At 42.2% G+C, this 16961-nt stretch overlaps 2 gene segments (V, D, J or C); both read right to left on the reverse strand.

Annotated features, from left to right (window-relative positions):
- Positions 1-1627: 1627 nt before the first annotated feature.
- On the reverse strand, positions 1628-2261 carry LOC110544717 (T cell receptor alpha variable 13-1-like). The segment is given in 2 exon segments: positions 1628-2043; positions 2207-2261. Coding segments are annotated over 2 exon segments (471 nt in total).
- A 13008-nt stretch (positions 2262-15269) lies between these two features.
- On the reverse strand, positions 15270-15838 carry LOC132656274 (T cell receptor alpha variable 22-like). The segment is given in 2 exon segments: positions 15270-15616; positions 15787-15838. Coding segments are annotated over 2 exon segments (399 nt in total).
- Between the last annotated feature and the right edge of the window lie 1123 nt (positions 15839-16961).

The raw sequence follows: 16961 nt of genomic DNA on the forward strand, positions 1-16961 counted from the left end.
GACAAATTATCAACTTAATTTTTTTATTTTCTTGAAATTTAAATATTCTTTTTAAAATTTTATTTATTTTAAAATTAATTACAGTTTATTCACATGGTATCCCAGATGTAGCCCCCTCCAAATCTCACTCTTCCTCCAGCTTCTCCTCTCCCACCCCTTCTTTAGGCCACTGATAGGGGAGGTCCTCCTTGCCTTCCGTCTGACACTAGCCTATCAGGTCTCATCAGGGCTATCTACATTGTCTTCCTCTGTGTCCTGGTAAGGATGCCCCTACTCCTAAGGGACTTCATGAAACTGAAAAGCTTCCCTGAAACAAAAGACACTTTCATCAGAACAAAACGACAGTTCCAGACTGGAAAAGGGTCTTCACCAAAGCTATATCTGACAGAGGGCTAATATCCCAAATATATAAAGAAGTCAAGAAGTTAAACAGCAACAAACAAGTAATCCAATTAAAAAATGGGGTAGAGAGCTAAAAGGAGATCTTCAATAGAGCAATATTGAATGGCAGGGAAGCACTTAAAGAAATGCTCAACCTCCTTAGTTATCAGAGAAACGCAAATAAAAATGACCCTGAGATTTCACCTTGTACCCATCAGAGTGGCTAAGATCAAAAACTGTAGTGACAACACATGAAGGAGAAGATGTGGAAAAAGGGAAACCCTCCTCCATTGCTGGTGGGAATGTAAACTTGTATAACAACCACTTTGGAAATCAATCTGGCACTTTCTCAAACAATTAGGAATAGTGCTACTTCAAGATCCAGCTAAACCACTCCTAGGCATATATCCAAAATATGCTCAAGTATACAACAAAGGCATTTGCTCAACCATGTTTGTAGCAGCTTTATCGGTAATAGCCAGAAGCTGGAAACAACCCAGTTGTCCCTTAGTTAAGGAATGGATACAGAAATTGTGGTATACTTACACAATGGAATACTACTCAGCAATTAGAAACAAGTAAATCATGAAATTTACAGGCAAATGGTGGGATCTAGAAACAATCATCCTGAGTGAGATATCCCAGAAGCAGAAAGACATACATATACTCACTGACATACAGTATAGGATAATCAGGCTAAAATCTGTACACCTAAAGAAACTAAGCAAGAAGAAGGACTCTGGAAAAGATGATCAATCCTCACTCAGAAGGACTAAAGGCATGGACATTGGAAGAAGGAGAATACATGGCACAGGACAGGAGCCTACCACAGCAGGCCTCTGAAAGACTCTACCCAGCAGGGTATCAAAGCAGATGCTGAGACTCATAATCAAACTTTGGGCATAGCACAGGGAATCTTATAAAAAAGAGGGAGACAGAAAGACCTGGAGAGGACAGGAGTTCCACAAGGAGAGCAACAGAACCAAAAATCTGGGCCCAGGTGTCTATTCTGAGACTGATACTCCAACCAAGGACATGCATGGAGATAACCTAGAACCCGTGCTCAGATGTAGCCCATGGCAGCTCAGTCTCCAAGTGGATTCCCTAGTAAGGGGAAAAAGGACTGTCTCTTACATGAACTCAGTGGCTGGCTCTTTGTTGAAATATTTTTTTAAAGGATAGACAAAACTGTCCTAAATCGTCTGAGTGAGTTGAAGCTAACTTTCTTATTTTGTGTTTTTAATGTCTACATTATACTTGGCACTTGCAAACTAGCAACTGGCAAATGCTGCCCTGGAAGGCCCCTGACACAGGATGTGGACAAGGCCCCATGGTTTGAGGACAGGCTGCAGGTGCCCATGGAGCAGTGTGTACTTGCTGCACAGAAGTACATGGCTGAGTCTCCAGGCTGAGTGTCTGTGATGTGCAGGGAGAAGTGTTTGGCTTTCTTATCCAGTAAAACTGTGAGTCTTTGGTTCTGCTTTCTGTCCACATTTGAACGAATGTCCATGATGAACTGAAGACCCTTCCCAGGTTCTTGTTTGTACCAAGGGAAGTACTCTGAGGCACTGTCTGTGTAAGTGCAGTTGATGACAGCGCTGGCTCCCTCCTGGACTCTCAGGATGGAAGGGTGCTGCTCCACCTGCTCTCCTTGGCTCATCCCTATGCAGAAAGATGGAGAGAAAGGAGAAAGGATGTCAGGTCATCACTTTCCAGGATTCTCTTTTACTACAGTAACTAGAGAAAACCTGAATAAAATATCGATTCCCCTAGATGACTCAGTAATGCCCACTGGTTATTCTGTGGCCTTAAAATATTAACTCACCATCCTTCTGCAGCCACAGAAACATGAATAAAGTAGGAACATATGACTTCATCATTCTTCCCAGTGAAATTGAAATCCAGTGTTAATCGTGATGGCTGGCAAGTCAGCTACAGCTACCAGGGTGTTGTTCTTTCTCAGTAACAATTCTAGCTCTGGAGTCTTCCCCTCAGCCACTGAGGAAAGAGCTTAGCTTCTGCACAGTCAGGACATAAGGAAGTGAATTCTCTGCATCCTCCCAAGCAGTTGAGAACTACTGCCACCTTGTGGTGAATTTCTAACCAGCAAAGAATCTGGTTAAGTGTTCTCTGACCCTATGTGTCTCAGATACATAAAACACAATGTGTCATATCACGTGGCTTCTGGTACTGAGAGATCAAAGATGGTATTTGTACATAGTAGTGAAGCTGTTTCTTTTCTTTACATGTAGTATAGGACAAGTATGATGCTTCATATACAAATGTATATCCATAATATGTTCATATATAAATGCATACATAGGATGTATATATGGGTGTGTTTGTGAGTGTGTGTGTCTGTGTGTGTGTAACATTTGTTCTGTCTAGAACTGTTTTTACCTTTCCACTCTCAAACTGCAGAATTCTTGAATCACTCATCGAGTATTCTCCTGTTTCTTGGAGAAATATATTTAGGTTGTAGTTGTCCTTGTGAATTATAGCACTCAAGAAAATGCTTTTTCAAGTCTCTCATGGGCTTTCAGTAGCAAGAAGACAAGGTTTATTCTATTTCAGTGAGTCCTTGCTGATAATATAACTATGGCGTTTTTATGCTTTCTTCTTGCCCTCCATAGAAACCAGCCTGGAATCACAAATGCACATAGCTACTCTTAGAAAAGGTCTCAGAAGTCATTTGGTCATCAGAGCGGCAACATCCATGTGGGTTACTCTCACAGCATCCAGTGTTGTAGACTGGTAGAAAAGTAGTGTGGATCCCCTGGAGAATCTGCCAAATACTGCAACAAACCCAGCTTTCCTCCTTCCTGTGGTCCTTTGTAGCACCCCTCTGATTCTAGCCCATGCCCTTTCCTTTGTGTCAAATACAAATATCTAAAAACACCATCTATCTGGTAATCTAGTGTATGTGGGCTTAAGAAGCAGGTAGGACAAAGTTACTGTCCTACATTTCAATTCCCTGGTGCCATCCCCAGACCTGTAACAGACCACCTGCAGGGGCCTTTCCTTTCACTCTTCCTCCATTCTCTGGAATTCAGCTGAACTTCTCTGTATTTCCTCTCCTTCATCACCCCTATTATGTTGCATCAAATACCAAAAGATACACTTCCCCTGGGAACCTGGAGGCCACCACTGCCTGGGAAACAGGTAGCCCATCCTCACTCACCTTCATGCCCTACAGTGAAATGTCCCCAGTTTCAACCCTACCCATGAAGCAGACCACTTGAATGGGCCTGTCCTTCTCTGTTTCCATATCTCATGTACTCTACCAAACCTTGCAGAAGACCCAGCTTGGCTTATTCTTGTGGACCCTCTTAGAACTCCCTCTAATTAATCTCCTTTCCTTTATGTCATCCTCCAATACAAAAAAACAAAAAACAAAAAAAACCCTTTGGTAAGCCTCAAAGGTAAGCTTCACCAACAGAGTAGAAGACATGGAATCTCAGGCTTTGAAGATAAGGTGGAAGAAATGGACAGATAGTCAAAGAAAATGTTAAATCAAAACAAAAACAAAACAATAATAAAACAAACAAACAAACCCTGGGAGAAAATATCCATGAAAGCAAGGACACCATAAAGAGATTGAATCTACAAATTATATAAATAAAGGAGAAGAAACCTGTCATTCCTGTTGGCAGAGGCTTGGATTGTAGCTGGAGTCCTGGAACTCAGCTCTGAGACAGAGACAATGGGTTCCATTTCCCTCAGGGGCAGCTATAGCACCTTAGGATGAGGCATAAGGATGCTAAGCCAGCGTGTATAAAAGATTTTCCACAAAAATGTTACAGTTTAGGTCTTTTAGCATGAAATTGCCAGTGGCAATGGAAGCAGGCCATTCCAAACTTATGGTGGTAGAAAGTGTTACAGCTCTTGGTCAAGTTGCTGTGCTTAGTACAGCAGAGGTGCAGGACAATGCTCTTGCCTGGTGGGCTTGCAGCCAAGTCACAGGCCTGGTGAGGCACAGGCCCAGCAAGGTCTAGGCCCCGCATGCTAGAGGACAAACCCTATGAGACTCAGCCCGTAGGAGGATAAATGACAAATCTTAAATGGTTTTGCTGTGGAAAAGCTCCTGTGTAGTCAAGGGCAATATAAACCCTGAGCAGAGGGAGGGATTTTGAAAGTGAATGTGTTTGATTCAATGGGTCCAGTGGTTCAGGAGGTCAGGGATACTTAAGGTCCTATGGCAAGAAGGAAAATACAGTACTTAACTATTCTATGGGGGAGGGGATCTCCAAGTACAATTGCAGGTCACTGCTGGAATAACATCCTTAGCAGGGTGGGGTGTTTTTAGGAATTCCTAGATGCTTCCTAGAGCACTTTCCTTATTAGGGAAAAGTCTGTCCTGTAATCTGTCCTGAGGGCTATGTGACAATTTTTAGCTCCTTACAATACCTGGGGTCACCTAGATCAGGGGAGACTTTTAGAAACCCTCTAGAAAAGGGAGTTTACCATCATAGAGTGAGCACAGTTAAATGGCTATCCAGTTGCAACCTACTCTAAAAGCACAAAATAGCAACCAACAGAATAGGAAAGGATTTTTACCAACCCAAATCTGATAGAGGGCTAACATTTAACATAGATGAAGAATCCAAGAAACTAGACATGAACAATAAAAATCAACTAATTCCTAAAAATGTGGTTTAAATATAAATGGAATTCTCAACCGAGAAATCTCAAACAGCCCAGAAGCATTTTAGGAACCTGCCACAGAGGGCCTCTGAAAGGCTCTGCCTTGCCGACTATCAAAGCAGATACTGAGACTTATGGCCAACTGTTGAGCAGAATGCATGGAATCTTATGAAAGAAGTGGGAAATAGTAAGATCTGGAGAGGACAGGAACTCCACAAGGAGAGCAACAGAACCAGAAAACTTGAACACAGGGGTCTTTCCAGAGACTCATACTCCAACTAAGTACCATGCATGGAGATAAACTAGAACCCCTGCACAGATGTAGCCTATGGCAGCTCAATGTCCAAGTGGGTTCTGTAGTAATGGGAAGAGGGACTGCCTCTGACATAAACTGATTGGCTGCTCTTTGATCACCTCCCCCTGAGGAGGGAATAGTCTTTCTAGGCCACAGAATATGACAATGCAGCCACTCCCAATGAGATATGATAGACTAAGATCAGAAGGAAGCAGAGGGGGACCTCCACTATCAGTGGACTTGGGGACAGGCATGCGTGAAGAAGAGGAAAGGAAGGTGGGATTAGGAGGGGAGGAGAGAGGGGGTTATGGGGGGATACAAAGTGAATGAAGTGCAATTAATAAAACTTAAAAAAAAAGAAATGTCCAACATCCTTAGCCATCAGAGAAATGTAAATCAAAATGACTCTGAGATTCCATCTTACACCTGTCAGGATGCCTAAGATCAAAAACACAAGTGACAGTTCATACTCACAAGGGATGTGGAGCATGGAGAACACTCCTCCATTGCTAATAGTAGTGCAAACATGTTCAACCACTTTGGAAATCAATATGGTAGTTTTTCAGAAAAATTCAAATCATTCTATCTCAAAACACAGCCATACCACACCTGGACATATACTCAAAGATTCTGCATTCTACCACTAGGGCACTTGTTCTACTATGTTCAAAGCAGCTTTATTCATAATAGACAGAAACTGGAAACAACCTAGAAGTCCTCAACTGAAGAATAGATAAAAAAAATATGGTACAATTATACAATGGGATAATTTTTATTTTAGTTTATTAATTATATTTTATTCACTTTATATCCCCCATAAGCCCCTCCTTCCTCCCCTACTGGTCCCACCCTCCCCCCCCCTTCTTCACACATGCCCTTCCCCAAGTTCACTGATAGGGGAGGTCCTCCTCTCCTTTCTTCTGATCTTAGTCTATCAGATCACATCAGGAGTGGCTGCATTGTCATCTTCTGTGGCCTGGTAAGGCTGCTCCCTTATCAGGGGAGGTGCTGTTATGGCCAACTCTTGGGCAGAGTGCATGGAATCTTATGTAAGAAGTGGGAAATAGTAAGATCTGGAGAGGACAGCAACTCCACAAAGAGAGTAACAGAACCAGAAAATTTGAACACAGGGGTCTTCCCAGAGACTCATACTCCAACCAAGTAACAGGCACGGAGATAACCTAGAACCCCTGCACAGATATAGCCCATGGCAGTTTAGTGTCCAAGTGGGTTACATAGTAATGGGAAGACATGGGATAATTTTAAGCTGTTAAAAATTACATTATGAAATTCACAGTCAAATGGCTGGAACTAGAAAAGAATCATCCTGAGTGAGGTAACCCAGACTCAGAAAGGCAAACTGGGTATGTACTCACTTAGAAGTAAATATTAGCTGTAAAATACATGATAATCATGCTAAATACACTCCACAGACCCAGAAGCTAAGTAACAAGGAGGAATTTAGGCGGGTGGCATAGATCTCACTGGGAAGGACAAATAAGATAGATTCTGTGGACTAGGAGTGGGTAGAGATGGAAATAGGAGTGAAGGAAGGGAGAGAGGGAGAGAGTGCTGGGAGAGATTACTGGATTTGGGAGCATTTAAGAGCAAAATAGAAACCTAGTGCCATGAAAACTCCCAGAAATCTACAAGAATGACCCTAGGAAAAAAAATCCTAGTATTGGGGGATAACGAGCCCATGTTGACCATCTTCTAAAACCAGACAAGGCTCCCAGTGGAGGAACTAGGACACCAACCCAGCAACTTTCTGGAGTTGATTACTATCTTTCTAGGGGTAACTGGAAGGCTTACATGCTCAACAGAGGTTGTGATAAAGTTGATGAGACCTAATGTAGAACATAAAATTGTTTTTTATTTTTATTAATTACAATTTATTCACTTTGTATCCCCCTGCATCTTCCTCCTTCTTCCTCTCCCAAATCCACCCTCCCTCCTCCTTCTCCACCCATGCCCCTTCCCAAGTCCACTGATAGGGGAGGTCTTTCTCCCCTTCCTTCTGAACCTAGACTATCAGGTTTCATCAGGAGTGGCTGCATTGTCTTCCTCTGTGTCCTGGTAAGGCTGATCCCCACTCAGGGGGAAGTGATAAAAGAGCAGGACAACCAGTTCATGTCAGAGACAGTCCCTGTTCCCATTACTATGGAACCCACTTGGACACAGAACTACTTGGGCTACATTTGTGTAGGGGTTCTAGGTTATCTCCATGAATTGTCCTTGGTTGGAGTATCAGTCTCAGATACTCATTTTTTATGTGATGAAATTTGCCAAATTAAAAACTCATTAGAAAAATATAAAATAAAAAAGAATGAAGTTAATGAAAAATTGGCTCTTCAAAATGAGGAGGTAGAAATTTAAACAGCAAATTCAGAAGAGAACTGCTTTGTTAGGATGTTGCTGATAGCCAGAAGCAAACAGATTTATAAAGTAATCACTTTGATCAGGAACAGAAGACAATGACAACTAATCACAGTTTTCTAAAATGAACTGTGAACTTGTTCAATATCCTGATAAAATTCAGACATCAACATAAACCAATGAGAAAATTGAGCTTCAGAACCAAGAAGTGAGAGAAAATCTCTAGGAGAGTCTTACAGGAAATGGAGCAGAGACTGTTGACTGTAACAGGATGAAGTTTATTGTGCATCACACAGAGACTACCAGACTTAGAAGGAGGAGGAGCATTATCAAAGTGCAAAAGCTTACAGACCTTCTGAGAGCCTGGATGAAGATGATCCACCCAGTCATGGTGCTGTCAGTGCAAATACAGAAGAATGGAAGGTGCTTTTATCAGTTGATACTTTTTTTCCATTTTGTATTTTGATTTCACTTGAATTTTGATTTTAAGGATTTACAGCAGACAATATCATTTATATTGCTTTAAAAATGTTTACTATATGTCTTATCTAGAATACATCCAAAACTGCTGTCTGTAGTCCTCAAACTCATTTGTTTATTAAACAAGTGCTTTCAAGTCCAGATTTATCAGGAATGGGCTTAGAAAACAGTGATCTATTTTTTTTCATTTCTTTTTTTTATTAATAACAGTTTATTCACTTTGTATCCCACCTGTAGCCCCCTCCCCCACCCCTTCAAATTCCACCCTCCCTCCATTTTTTTCTCCTATGCTCCTCCCCTAGCCCAATGATATGGAAAGTCTTCCTCCCCTTCCACCTGACCATGGTCTATCAAGTCTCATCAGGACTGGCTTCTTTTTCTTCTTTTGTTTCCTGGCAAGGCTGATCCCCCTTAGGTGGAGGTGATTCTAGAGCCAGCCCATGGGTTCATGTCAGAGATGGTCCCTGGTCCTATTATTGGGGAACCCTCTTGGATACTGAGCTGCCTTGGGCTGCTTCTGTGCAGGGGTTTTAAGTTATCTCCATGCATGGTCCTTGTTTGGAGTATCTGTCTCAGAAAAGACCCCTGTGCCCAGATTTTTTGGTTCTGTTGTTCCCTTTGTGGAGCTCCTGTTCCTTCCAGGTCTTTCTATCTCCACCTTCTTTCATAAGATTCCATGCATTCTGCCCTAAATTTCGCAATGCATCTCAGCATATGTTTTGATACCATTCTGAGTGAAGTCTTTCAGAGGCCACCTGTGATAGGCTACTGTCCTGTTCCCTGTTTTGTCCCTCTTCTGATGTCCATCTTATTTGCCTTTCTGAATAAAGATTGAGCATCTCACCAAGGTCCTCCTTGCTTAGCTTCCTTAGGTGTATGGATTTTAGCATGATTATTCTATATTATATGTCTAATATCCATTTATAAGTGTGTATATACCATGTGTGTCTTTCTGCTTCTGGGATACCTCACTCAGGATGATCTTTTCTAGATCTCACCATTTGCCTACAAATTTCATGATTTCTTTGCTTTTAATTGCTGAATAGTATTCCATTGTGTAAATGTATCACAATTTCTGTATCCATTTTTCAATTGAGAAGCATCTGGGTCATTTCAAGATTCTAGCCATTACAAATAAAGCTGCTACTAACATGGTTGAGCAAATGTCCTTGTATACTTGAGCATCTTTTAGATATATGCCTAGCAATGGTACAGCTGGGTCTTAAGGTAGCACTATTCCTATTTTTCTGAGAAAGCCGAGACTTGAACTCATTGGCACAGGAGACAACTTCCTGAACAGAACACCAAGAGCACAGGTTCTAAGATCAACAATTAATAAATGGGACCTCATGAAACTGAAAACCTTCTGTAAAGCAAAGGACACTGTTTTCAGAACAAAACGACAGCCTACAGATTGAGAAATGATCTTCACCAACCATATTTCTGATAGAGGGCTAATATCCAGAATATATAAATAAGTCAAGAAGTTAAACAGCAACTAATCAAATAACCCAATTTAAAAATGGGGTACAGAGTTAAACAGAGAATTCTCAATAGAGGAAAATTGAATGACAAAGAAACAATTAAAGATGTGCTCATCATCCTTAGTCATCAGGGAAATGCAAATCAAAACGACCCTGATATTTTACCTTACACCCATCAGAATGGCTAAGATCAAAAACTCTCCTGACAACATATGCTGGGGGGGATGTGGAGAAAGGGGAACCCTCCTCCACTGCTGGGAATATAAACCTGTATAACCACTCTGGAAATCAAGCTGATGCTTTCTCAGAAAATTAGAAATAGAGCTTCCTCAAGATCCAGCTATACCACTCCTAGGCATATATCCATAGATGCTCTAGTACACAATAAGGATATTTCCTCAATCATGTTTGTAGCAGCTTTATTTGTAATAGCTAGAAGTTGGAAAAAACCCAAATGCCCCCCAACTGAGGAATGGATACAGAAATTGTGGTACATTTCCACAATGGAATATTACTCAGCAATAAAAAAAAGGAAATTATGAAATTTGCAGGTAAGGGGTGGGACCTAGAAAAGATCTTCTGAGTGAGGTACCCCAGAAACAGAAAGACACACGGGATATATACTCATTCATAAGTGGATATTAGACAGATAATATAGGATAAACCTACTAAAATCTGTACACCTAAAGAAACTAATCAAGAAGGAGGACTCTTGCTAAATGTTCAATCCCCATTTAGAAAGGCAAAGAGGATGGACATCAGAAGGAGGAGAAAACAGGGAACAGGACAGTAGCCTTCCACAGAGGGCCTCTGAAAGGCTCTACCCTGCAGGGAATCAGAGTAGATGCTGAGACTTATGGCCAACCTTTGGGCAGAGTGCAGGGAAACTTAGGAAAGCAGTGGAAAATAGTAATACCTAGAGAGGACAGGAGCTCCACAAGGAGAGCAACAGAACCAAAAATATGGGCACAGGGATTTTTTTCTGAGACTGATACTCCAACCAAGGACCATTCATGGAGATAACTTTGAACCCCTGCACAGATGTAGCCCATGGAAGTTCAGTGTCCAAGTAGGTTGCATAGTAATGGGAACAGGGGCTGTCTCTGACATGAACTTTGCTGAGGGTGTTAATTAGCTGTAGGAGTTCCCTGGTAGAATTTTTGGGGTCACTCACATATACTATCCTATCATCTGCAAATAGTGATACTTTGACTTCTTCCTTTCCAATTTGTATCCCCTTGATCTCCTTCAACTGTCTTATTGCTCTAGCAAGGACTTCCAGAACTATGTTGAAGAGATAAGGAGAAAGTGGGCAGCCTTGTCTTGTCCCTGATTTTAGTGGGAAGTTTCTCTCCGTTTAGTCTGATGTTGGCTATAGGCTTGCTGTATATCGCCTTTACTATGTTTAGATATGTGCCTTGTATCCCTGATCTCTCCAAGACTTTAAACATGAATGGATGTTGGATTTTGTCAAATGCTTTTTCAGCATCTAGGGAGATTATCATGTGCTTTTTTTTTTTCTTTCAGTTTGTTAATATGGTGGATCACATTGATGGATTTCCGTATATTGAACCACCCCTGCATACCTGGGATGAAGCCTACTTGGTCATAGTGGATAATATCTTTGATGTGTTCTTGGATTCGGTTTGCAAGTATTTTATTAAGTATTTTTGCATCAATGTTCATAAGGGAGATTGGCCTGAAATTCTCTTTCTTTGTTGAGTCTTTGTGAGGTTTAGGTACCAAGATGACTGTGGCTTCATAGAATGAGTTTGGTAATGTTCCTTCTGTTTCTATTTTGTGGAATAGTTTGAAGAGAATTGGTTTTAGCTCTTCTTTGAAGGTCTGGTAGAATTCTGCGCTGAAGTCATTCTGATCATGGGCTTTTTTTGAATGGGAGACTTTTGATGATCGCTCCTATTTCTTTGGGGGATATAGGACTATTTAGTTGATTTACCTGGTCCTGATTGATTCAGCTTTGGTAAGTCAAATCGATCAAGAAAATTGTCCATTTCATTTAGATTTTTAAATTTTGTGGCATATAGACTTTTGAAGTAAGTCCTAATGATTGTTTGGATTTCCTCAGTGTCTGTAGTTATATACCCCTTTTCATTTCTGATTTTGTTGATTTGGATGGTGTCTCTCTGCCTTTTAGTTAGCTTGGCTAAGGGTTTGTCGATCTTGTTGATTTTCTCAAAGAACCAGCTCTTGGTTTCATTGATTCTTTGAATTGCTTTATTTGTTTCCAATTGATTGATTTCAGCCCTGAGTTTGATTATTTCCAGCCATCTACTCCTTCTTGGTGTGTCTGCTTCTTCTTTTCCTAGGGTTTTTAAGTGAGCCATTAACGTGCTTGAATGGCTACTCCTGTTTGCTTCTTGGGTCCGTTTGCTTGGAAAGTCGTCTTGCAACCCTTTACCCTTAGGTAATGTCTACCTTTGTGTCTTAGGTGTGTTTCTTGTATGCAACAGATTGCTGGGTTTAGTTTATGTATCCATTCTGTTAATCTGTGTCTTTTTATTGGAGAGTTGAGTCCATTGATGTTGAGAGAGATTAATGACCAGTGGCTGCTAGATCCCTTGATTTTGATGTTGGCTGTGGTCATCAGGTTGTGTGCTTGGTTGCTTTTTGTTTTACTGAAGTGATGTTATTTATTTCCTGTGTTTTCTTGAATGTAGCTAGTTTTCCTGAGTTGTATTTTCCCTTCCAGTGTCTTCTGTAATGCTGGATTTGTTTGTAGGTATTGTTGAAATTTGTTTTTGTCATTGAATATCTTGTTTTCTCCATCTATGCGGACTGAGAGTTTTGTGGGGTATAGTAGCCTGAGCTGACATCTGTGTTCTCTTAGGGTCTGCATGATATCCATCCAGCCCTTCTGGCTTTCATAGTCTCTGTTGAAAAGTCAGGTGTGATTCTAATGGGTTTGCCATTGTATGTTACTTGGCCTTTTTCCCTTGCAGCTTTTAGTATTTTTTTCTTTGTTCTGTATACTTACTGTTTTGATTATTATGTGGCAGGAGGATTTTCTTTTCTGGTCAAATTTGTTGGGTGTTCTGTAGGCCTCGTGTATTCTAATTGGCCTCTTCTTTAGCTTGGGGAAATTTTCTTCAATGATTTTGTTGAAAATATTTTCTGGGCCTTGGAGAAGGGAGTCTTCTTTTTCCTCTATACCTATTATTCTTAGGTTTTGTCTTTTCATATTGTCTTGGATTTCTTGGACAGTCTGTGTCAGGAATTTTTCGGATTTAACATTTTCTTTGACAGATACATCGATTTCTTCCATTGTATCTTCTACACCTGAGATTCTTTCTTCCATCTTTTGTAGTCTGTTGGTTATGCTTACCTCTGTAGTTCCTGTTTTCTTCCCTAGATTCTTCCTTTCCATTATTTCCTCCATTTGTGTTTTCTTTAATTTTTCTAATTTTATCTTCAGGTCTTAAGTTGTTTTGTTTACTTCCTTCACCTGTCTGATTGTACTTTCCTGTTTTTCTTTTAGTTCCTTCAACTCTGTTTCTTTTATTTCATTCAGTGCTTTAAGCATTTCCTTTCTAAAGGCCATAAACTGTTTGGCTGCAGCTTCCTCTATTTCTTTACAGATGGCAATATTCTGTTTGAGTTTATCTTCCTCTATGTCTTTACAAATCTTATTTGTTTCCTCTGTTATCATCTTCATGAGCATAGTTGTTAGCTCATCTTCTTGGATTTCAGTTATGGTGGGGTGTCCAGGGCTACTTGCCCCTGGGTAACTGGGTTCTGGAGATGCCATATTGCTCTGTCTTCTGTTGCTTGAGCTTTTACGCTGGCCTCTACCCATTGTGCTATCTTAGGTGTTTGGGGCTATTTTCTGGTGGTTCCTAGGGATCCTGTGATGGAGAGAATCCCCTTTGAAGAAAGTTCGTTTTTCCTGAAGGATGTCTTCTCAGCTTTTTGGGTATAGTCCCTGGATGGCTGGTGTTTTTTCAGGAGTTGCCCACCTCAGCGATATAGACCTGAGTGGTAACTGTGGTCTTTGTTAGTCGAGAGGGTTCTCCTCTCAACCAGGGAAGTCCTGAGGGCAGCTGCCCTGTTTCTGGGTTTCTTGTTGTAAATTTAATGATCAGCTGCTGTGACCCAGTTGGACATCAGGCGCGCAGCAACAGTTTGTGCCTGTGTCTGGAGCACAGCTGAGTGATGGCGCCTCGGCCCCACTGGTCTGCTAGACTTTTTCTAGGGAAGGATTGGGTGATTTAAGTCAGTACAGTTTCTTTCCTTCCCTGTGGATTCTCTGGAGACAAAGACTCCCAGTGCCTTTTTTTGCCCTGGTGCACACTGCTCAGTGTTCACCAGCTGGCTGGCTGCAGAAACTGCCTGTGCCTGGAGCACAGCTGAGTGATGGCGGCTCAGTCTCTGCCAGCTGTCTGGTGCGCAGAAACTGCCTTTGTCTGCCTTTGCGGCCTTTGGGAGCCTGGGTGCCTCCCTAAGCCGGATAATTTTCCAGGAACCTTTTCAGGCTGGGGGTGTCTGCTGAGTGCTCTGAGATCAGACCAGCCATTTCCCTCCCTGTGTGTTTGCACCGGACAGTGAAACTCATTTGCTGGTGCCCTGGTGCCCACAGTTCTATCTCAGGTGGCGAATCAGTGCGCAGGCAGGCAGGGCTTTGTGCCAGAGCCTGGGTCCTCAGCTCTGGCTCCCGGTTGGCTCCTGGGGTGTCCGTGGAACCCGAGTCTTTTCCAGGGGATGTCTGGGTGACCTAAGGCCAGTCCAAATCATTTCTTGTACCCTGGGGTTATCTCTCGACTGAAAATTCTAGTCTCTGATAGTGTGGTGCACACGGTTCAGTCTGGGACCATGACCAGAGACACTGGCTTGTGGCTCTAGGATGGGGCTGGGGCTGGCGGCCGGCAGCCAAGCATCTGGCGGAACTGGGATCTCTTCCAAGGTTTAGGTTAGCCGGGTGAGTTAAAAGCTGATTGAATGCCCCACCCTGGGGTATCCTCTCACCTGGGAAACACAATGACTGTGTTTTATGGCCCAGAGTTCTGATTACTGGTCACTGTGCTGATCCTGCTGTTGCTGCTCAAAATGAGAGTCCTCCCGGCGCCGCCATCTTGCCCCTCCCTCATGTGAAATATTTTTTACAATTCATAATGAAATGCATTATGCTTTTTAAAATACCAAGACATTGTAAATATAATGTTTTAATTTGACAATGAAGATAATTTCTATTATTTTTCTACACCTTATTTTACTAGATTTCTGAAATTAATTCTTTCAACTTCATATTCAGCAGATTACCTGGAAGTTTGTCAGGTGCTCTCTAAACAAAGGATGAAAACAGTTGCTCTCTGTTTCTGATTGTGAGAAATGGTCTTAATGATTCTGGAGTGTGTAAGAGGGGTTTTTATTTTATGACATCAGCATAAGCATGTGTTAAAATGAAGTGTGTATTTTACTCATGTAGGTGGATGGTTCTGGCATCTAACATTCTAGAAGTCAGTGTCAGGTCAGTCTGAACTGTCATATCAGTGCGAACTTCTTGAGGTATTTTTATGTCTCCTCACACTTCCTTTGTAACTGGTGGAGATCTGATAAAGCCACAGCTGGGCAAAGCCTCCTGCAGTCTCCCTCTGTCAGGAGCTGGAGCTACACACCCAGCTGCAGTTTGGGGCCAGGCTGCAGGCTTGCTGGGAGCACTGTGCCTCAGCAGCACAGAGGTAGGTGCCTGAGTCCTCCAGCTGGGCGTCCCTGATATGCAGGGTGCTGTAGCTCTCCTTAAAATCAAATGTTGACTTTAACCTCCCATTCTCCTTTGTTCCGGGAGTCAGGTAGAAAAGACTGATGAGGCTGCCCTGAGGATTCTGTCTGAACCACTGCACACTCTCCATGGTGGTAGAAAAGTTGCATCTCAGAGCAGAACTGGTTCCCTCATCGAGACTCAGGACTGAAGGACTCTGCTCCACTCCAGCTCCTCTCACCCCTGCTTGGAAACAGATAAGCAAACCAGAATCAGAGAGAGGTTTCACCCACACCTGTCAGATATCCCAGGAGACTTCCATGAGGATGAATGCACAGGAGCTGTGTGTTGGCTTTCTCCCACTCCACCATTTCTGGAGAATCCCTAAAGCAGCTTAGCTGAGCCCAACTCACAGCAAATCTGCACCCACAGAATCCCCAGCACAGCTCCCAGGTTCCTCTCCATGGCTCCTGTCCAGTTGCTGGGATTCTTCTCTCCAGCTCTGAAGGGGGTCAAGTCTTGTACACAGACACACTGTGCTTACACACAACAGGTTCTCAGAATCACTGAGCTTCCTCCTTCATCTGAACAGGAAACCCCACCCACCTCAATGTCAGGATGCAGCACTGTACTTTCTTTAGGACTAAAGGACTATGATGCAGAGCCCAGAACACTGTGTTTCCAATGTAACACGTCGTAAGGGAGTGTGGGGAAAATGTGAGAGGATGGGGAGGCATGAATGCAGAGCGCTGGTGGGAAAATACATATCTACTAGTGAGCATATATATATGTGTGTGTGTGTATGTGTGTGTGTGTATGCATGTGTGTGTGTGTCTGTGTGTGTGTGATATAAACGGTATGGGAATAGTTTCTATTTCATTGAATTTGGGGAATTTTAGATATAAAACTATTTTTTTAAATAAAAAGAGTGGAGATATTTTCTCTTGAGTGTCGATTGTCATAATGCCCCATGAGGTCGTATTTTGTTTTTATCTGTTGAGAGAATTGTTCTTAAAATATATTTATAGACACATGAGATAGGTGAACAGGCTCTAGATATCTGTGGTTATACATAAAATGGTTGAGGACTAAAGCTCCAGGTGAACTCCACATCCATCAGCCCTACTACTTGCTCAGTGACTGTATTGCCTGGTCTCATCTCAACTCCTCTAACCTTCAACTATCCTGAGGAAAAGTCATTTCCAGAGATTTCCCCCACCACTGATTTACATTCTGTCTCTCAGTCCTTCCACCAAACCCCACCCTCTCTCCCCATATCTGATCCCCACCCCTGTTACCCTCCTCCCCTCTTCTTCCACCAAGTACCCTTCCTCCATCACGTCAGATGTTAATTGTATTTTCCCTTATGAGTGAGATTAAAGCAGCTTTCCTTGGCTTCTTTGGGTCAGATAATTGTAGTATGGTTATGCTGTACTCTATAACTAATAACCATTCATAGGTGACTAAATACCATGTGTGTCTTTCTGGGTCTGGGTTACCTCACTCTGTATGATCTTTTCTGGTTTTATCCATTTACCTGTCCCAAGGAGTCTGCTTGAGTGACTCTAACTGAGACTCCTAGCAGTGG

This window comes from Meriones unguiculatus, chromosome 9, assembly GCF_030254825.1.
Source record: "Meriones unguiculatus strain TT.TT164.6M chromosome 9, Bangor_MerUng_6.1, whole genome shotgun sequence".
Classification (NCBI taxonomy): domain Eukaryota; kingdom Metazoa; phylum Chordata; class Mammalia; order Rodentia; family Muridae; genus Meriones; species Meriones unguiculatus.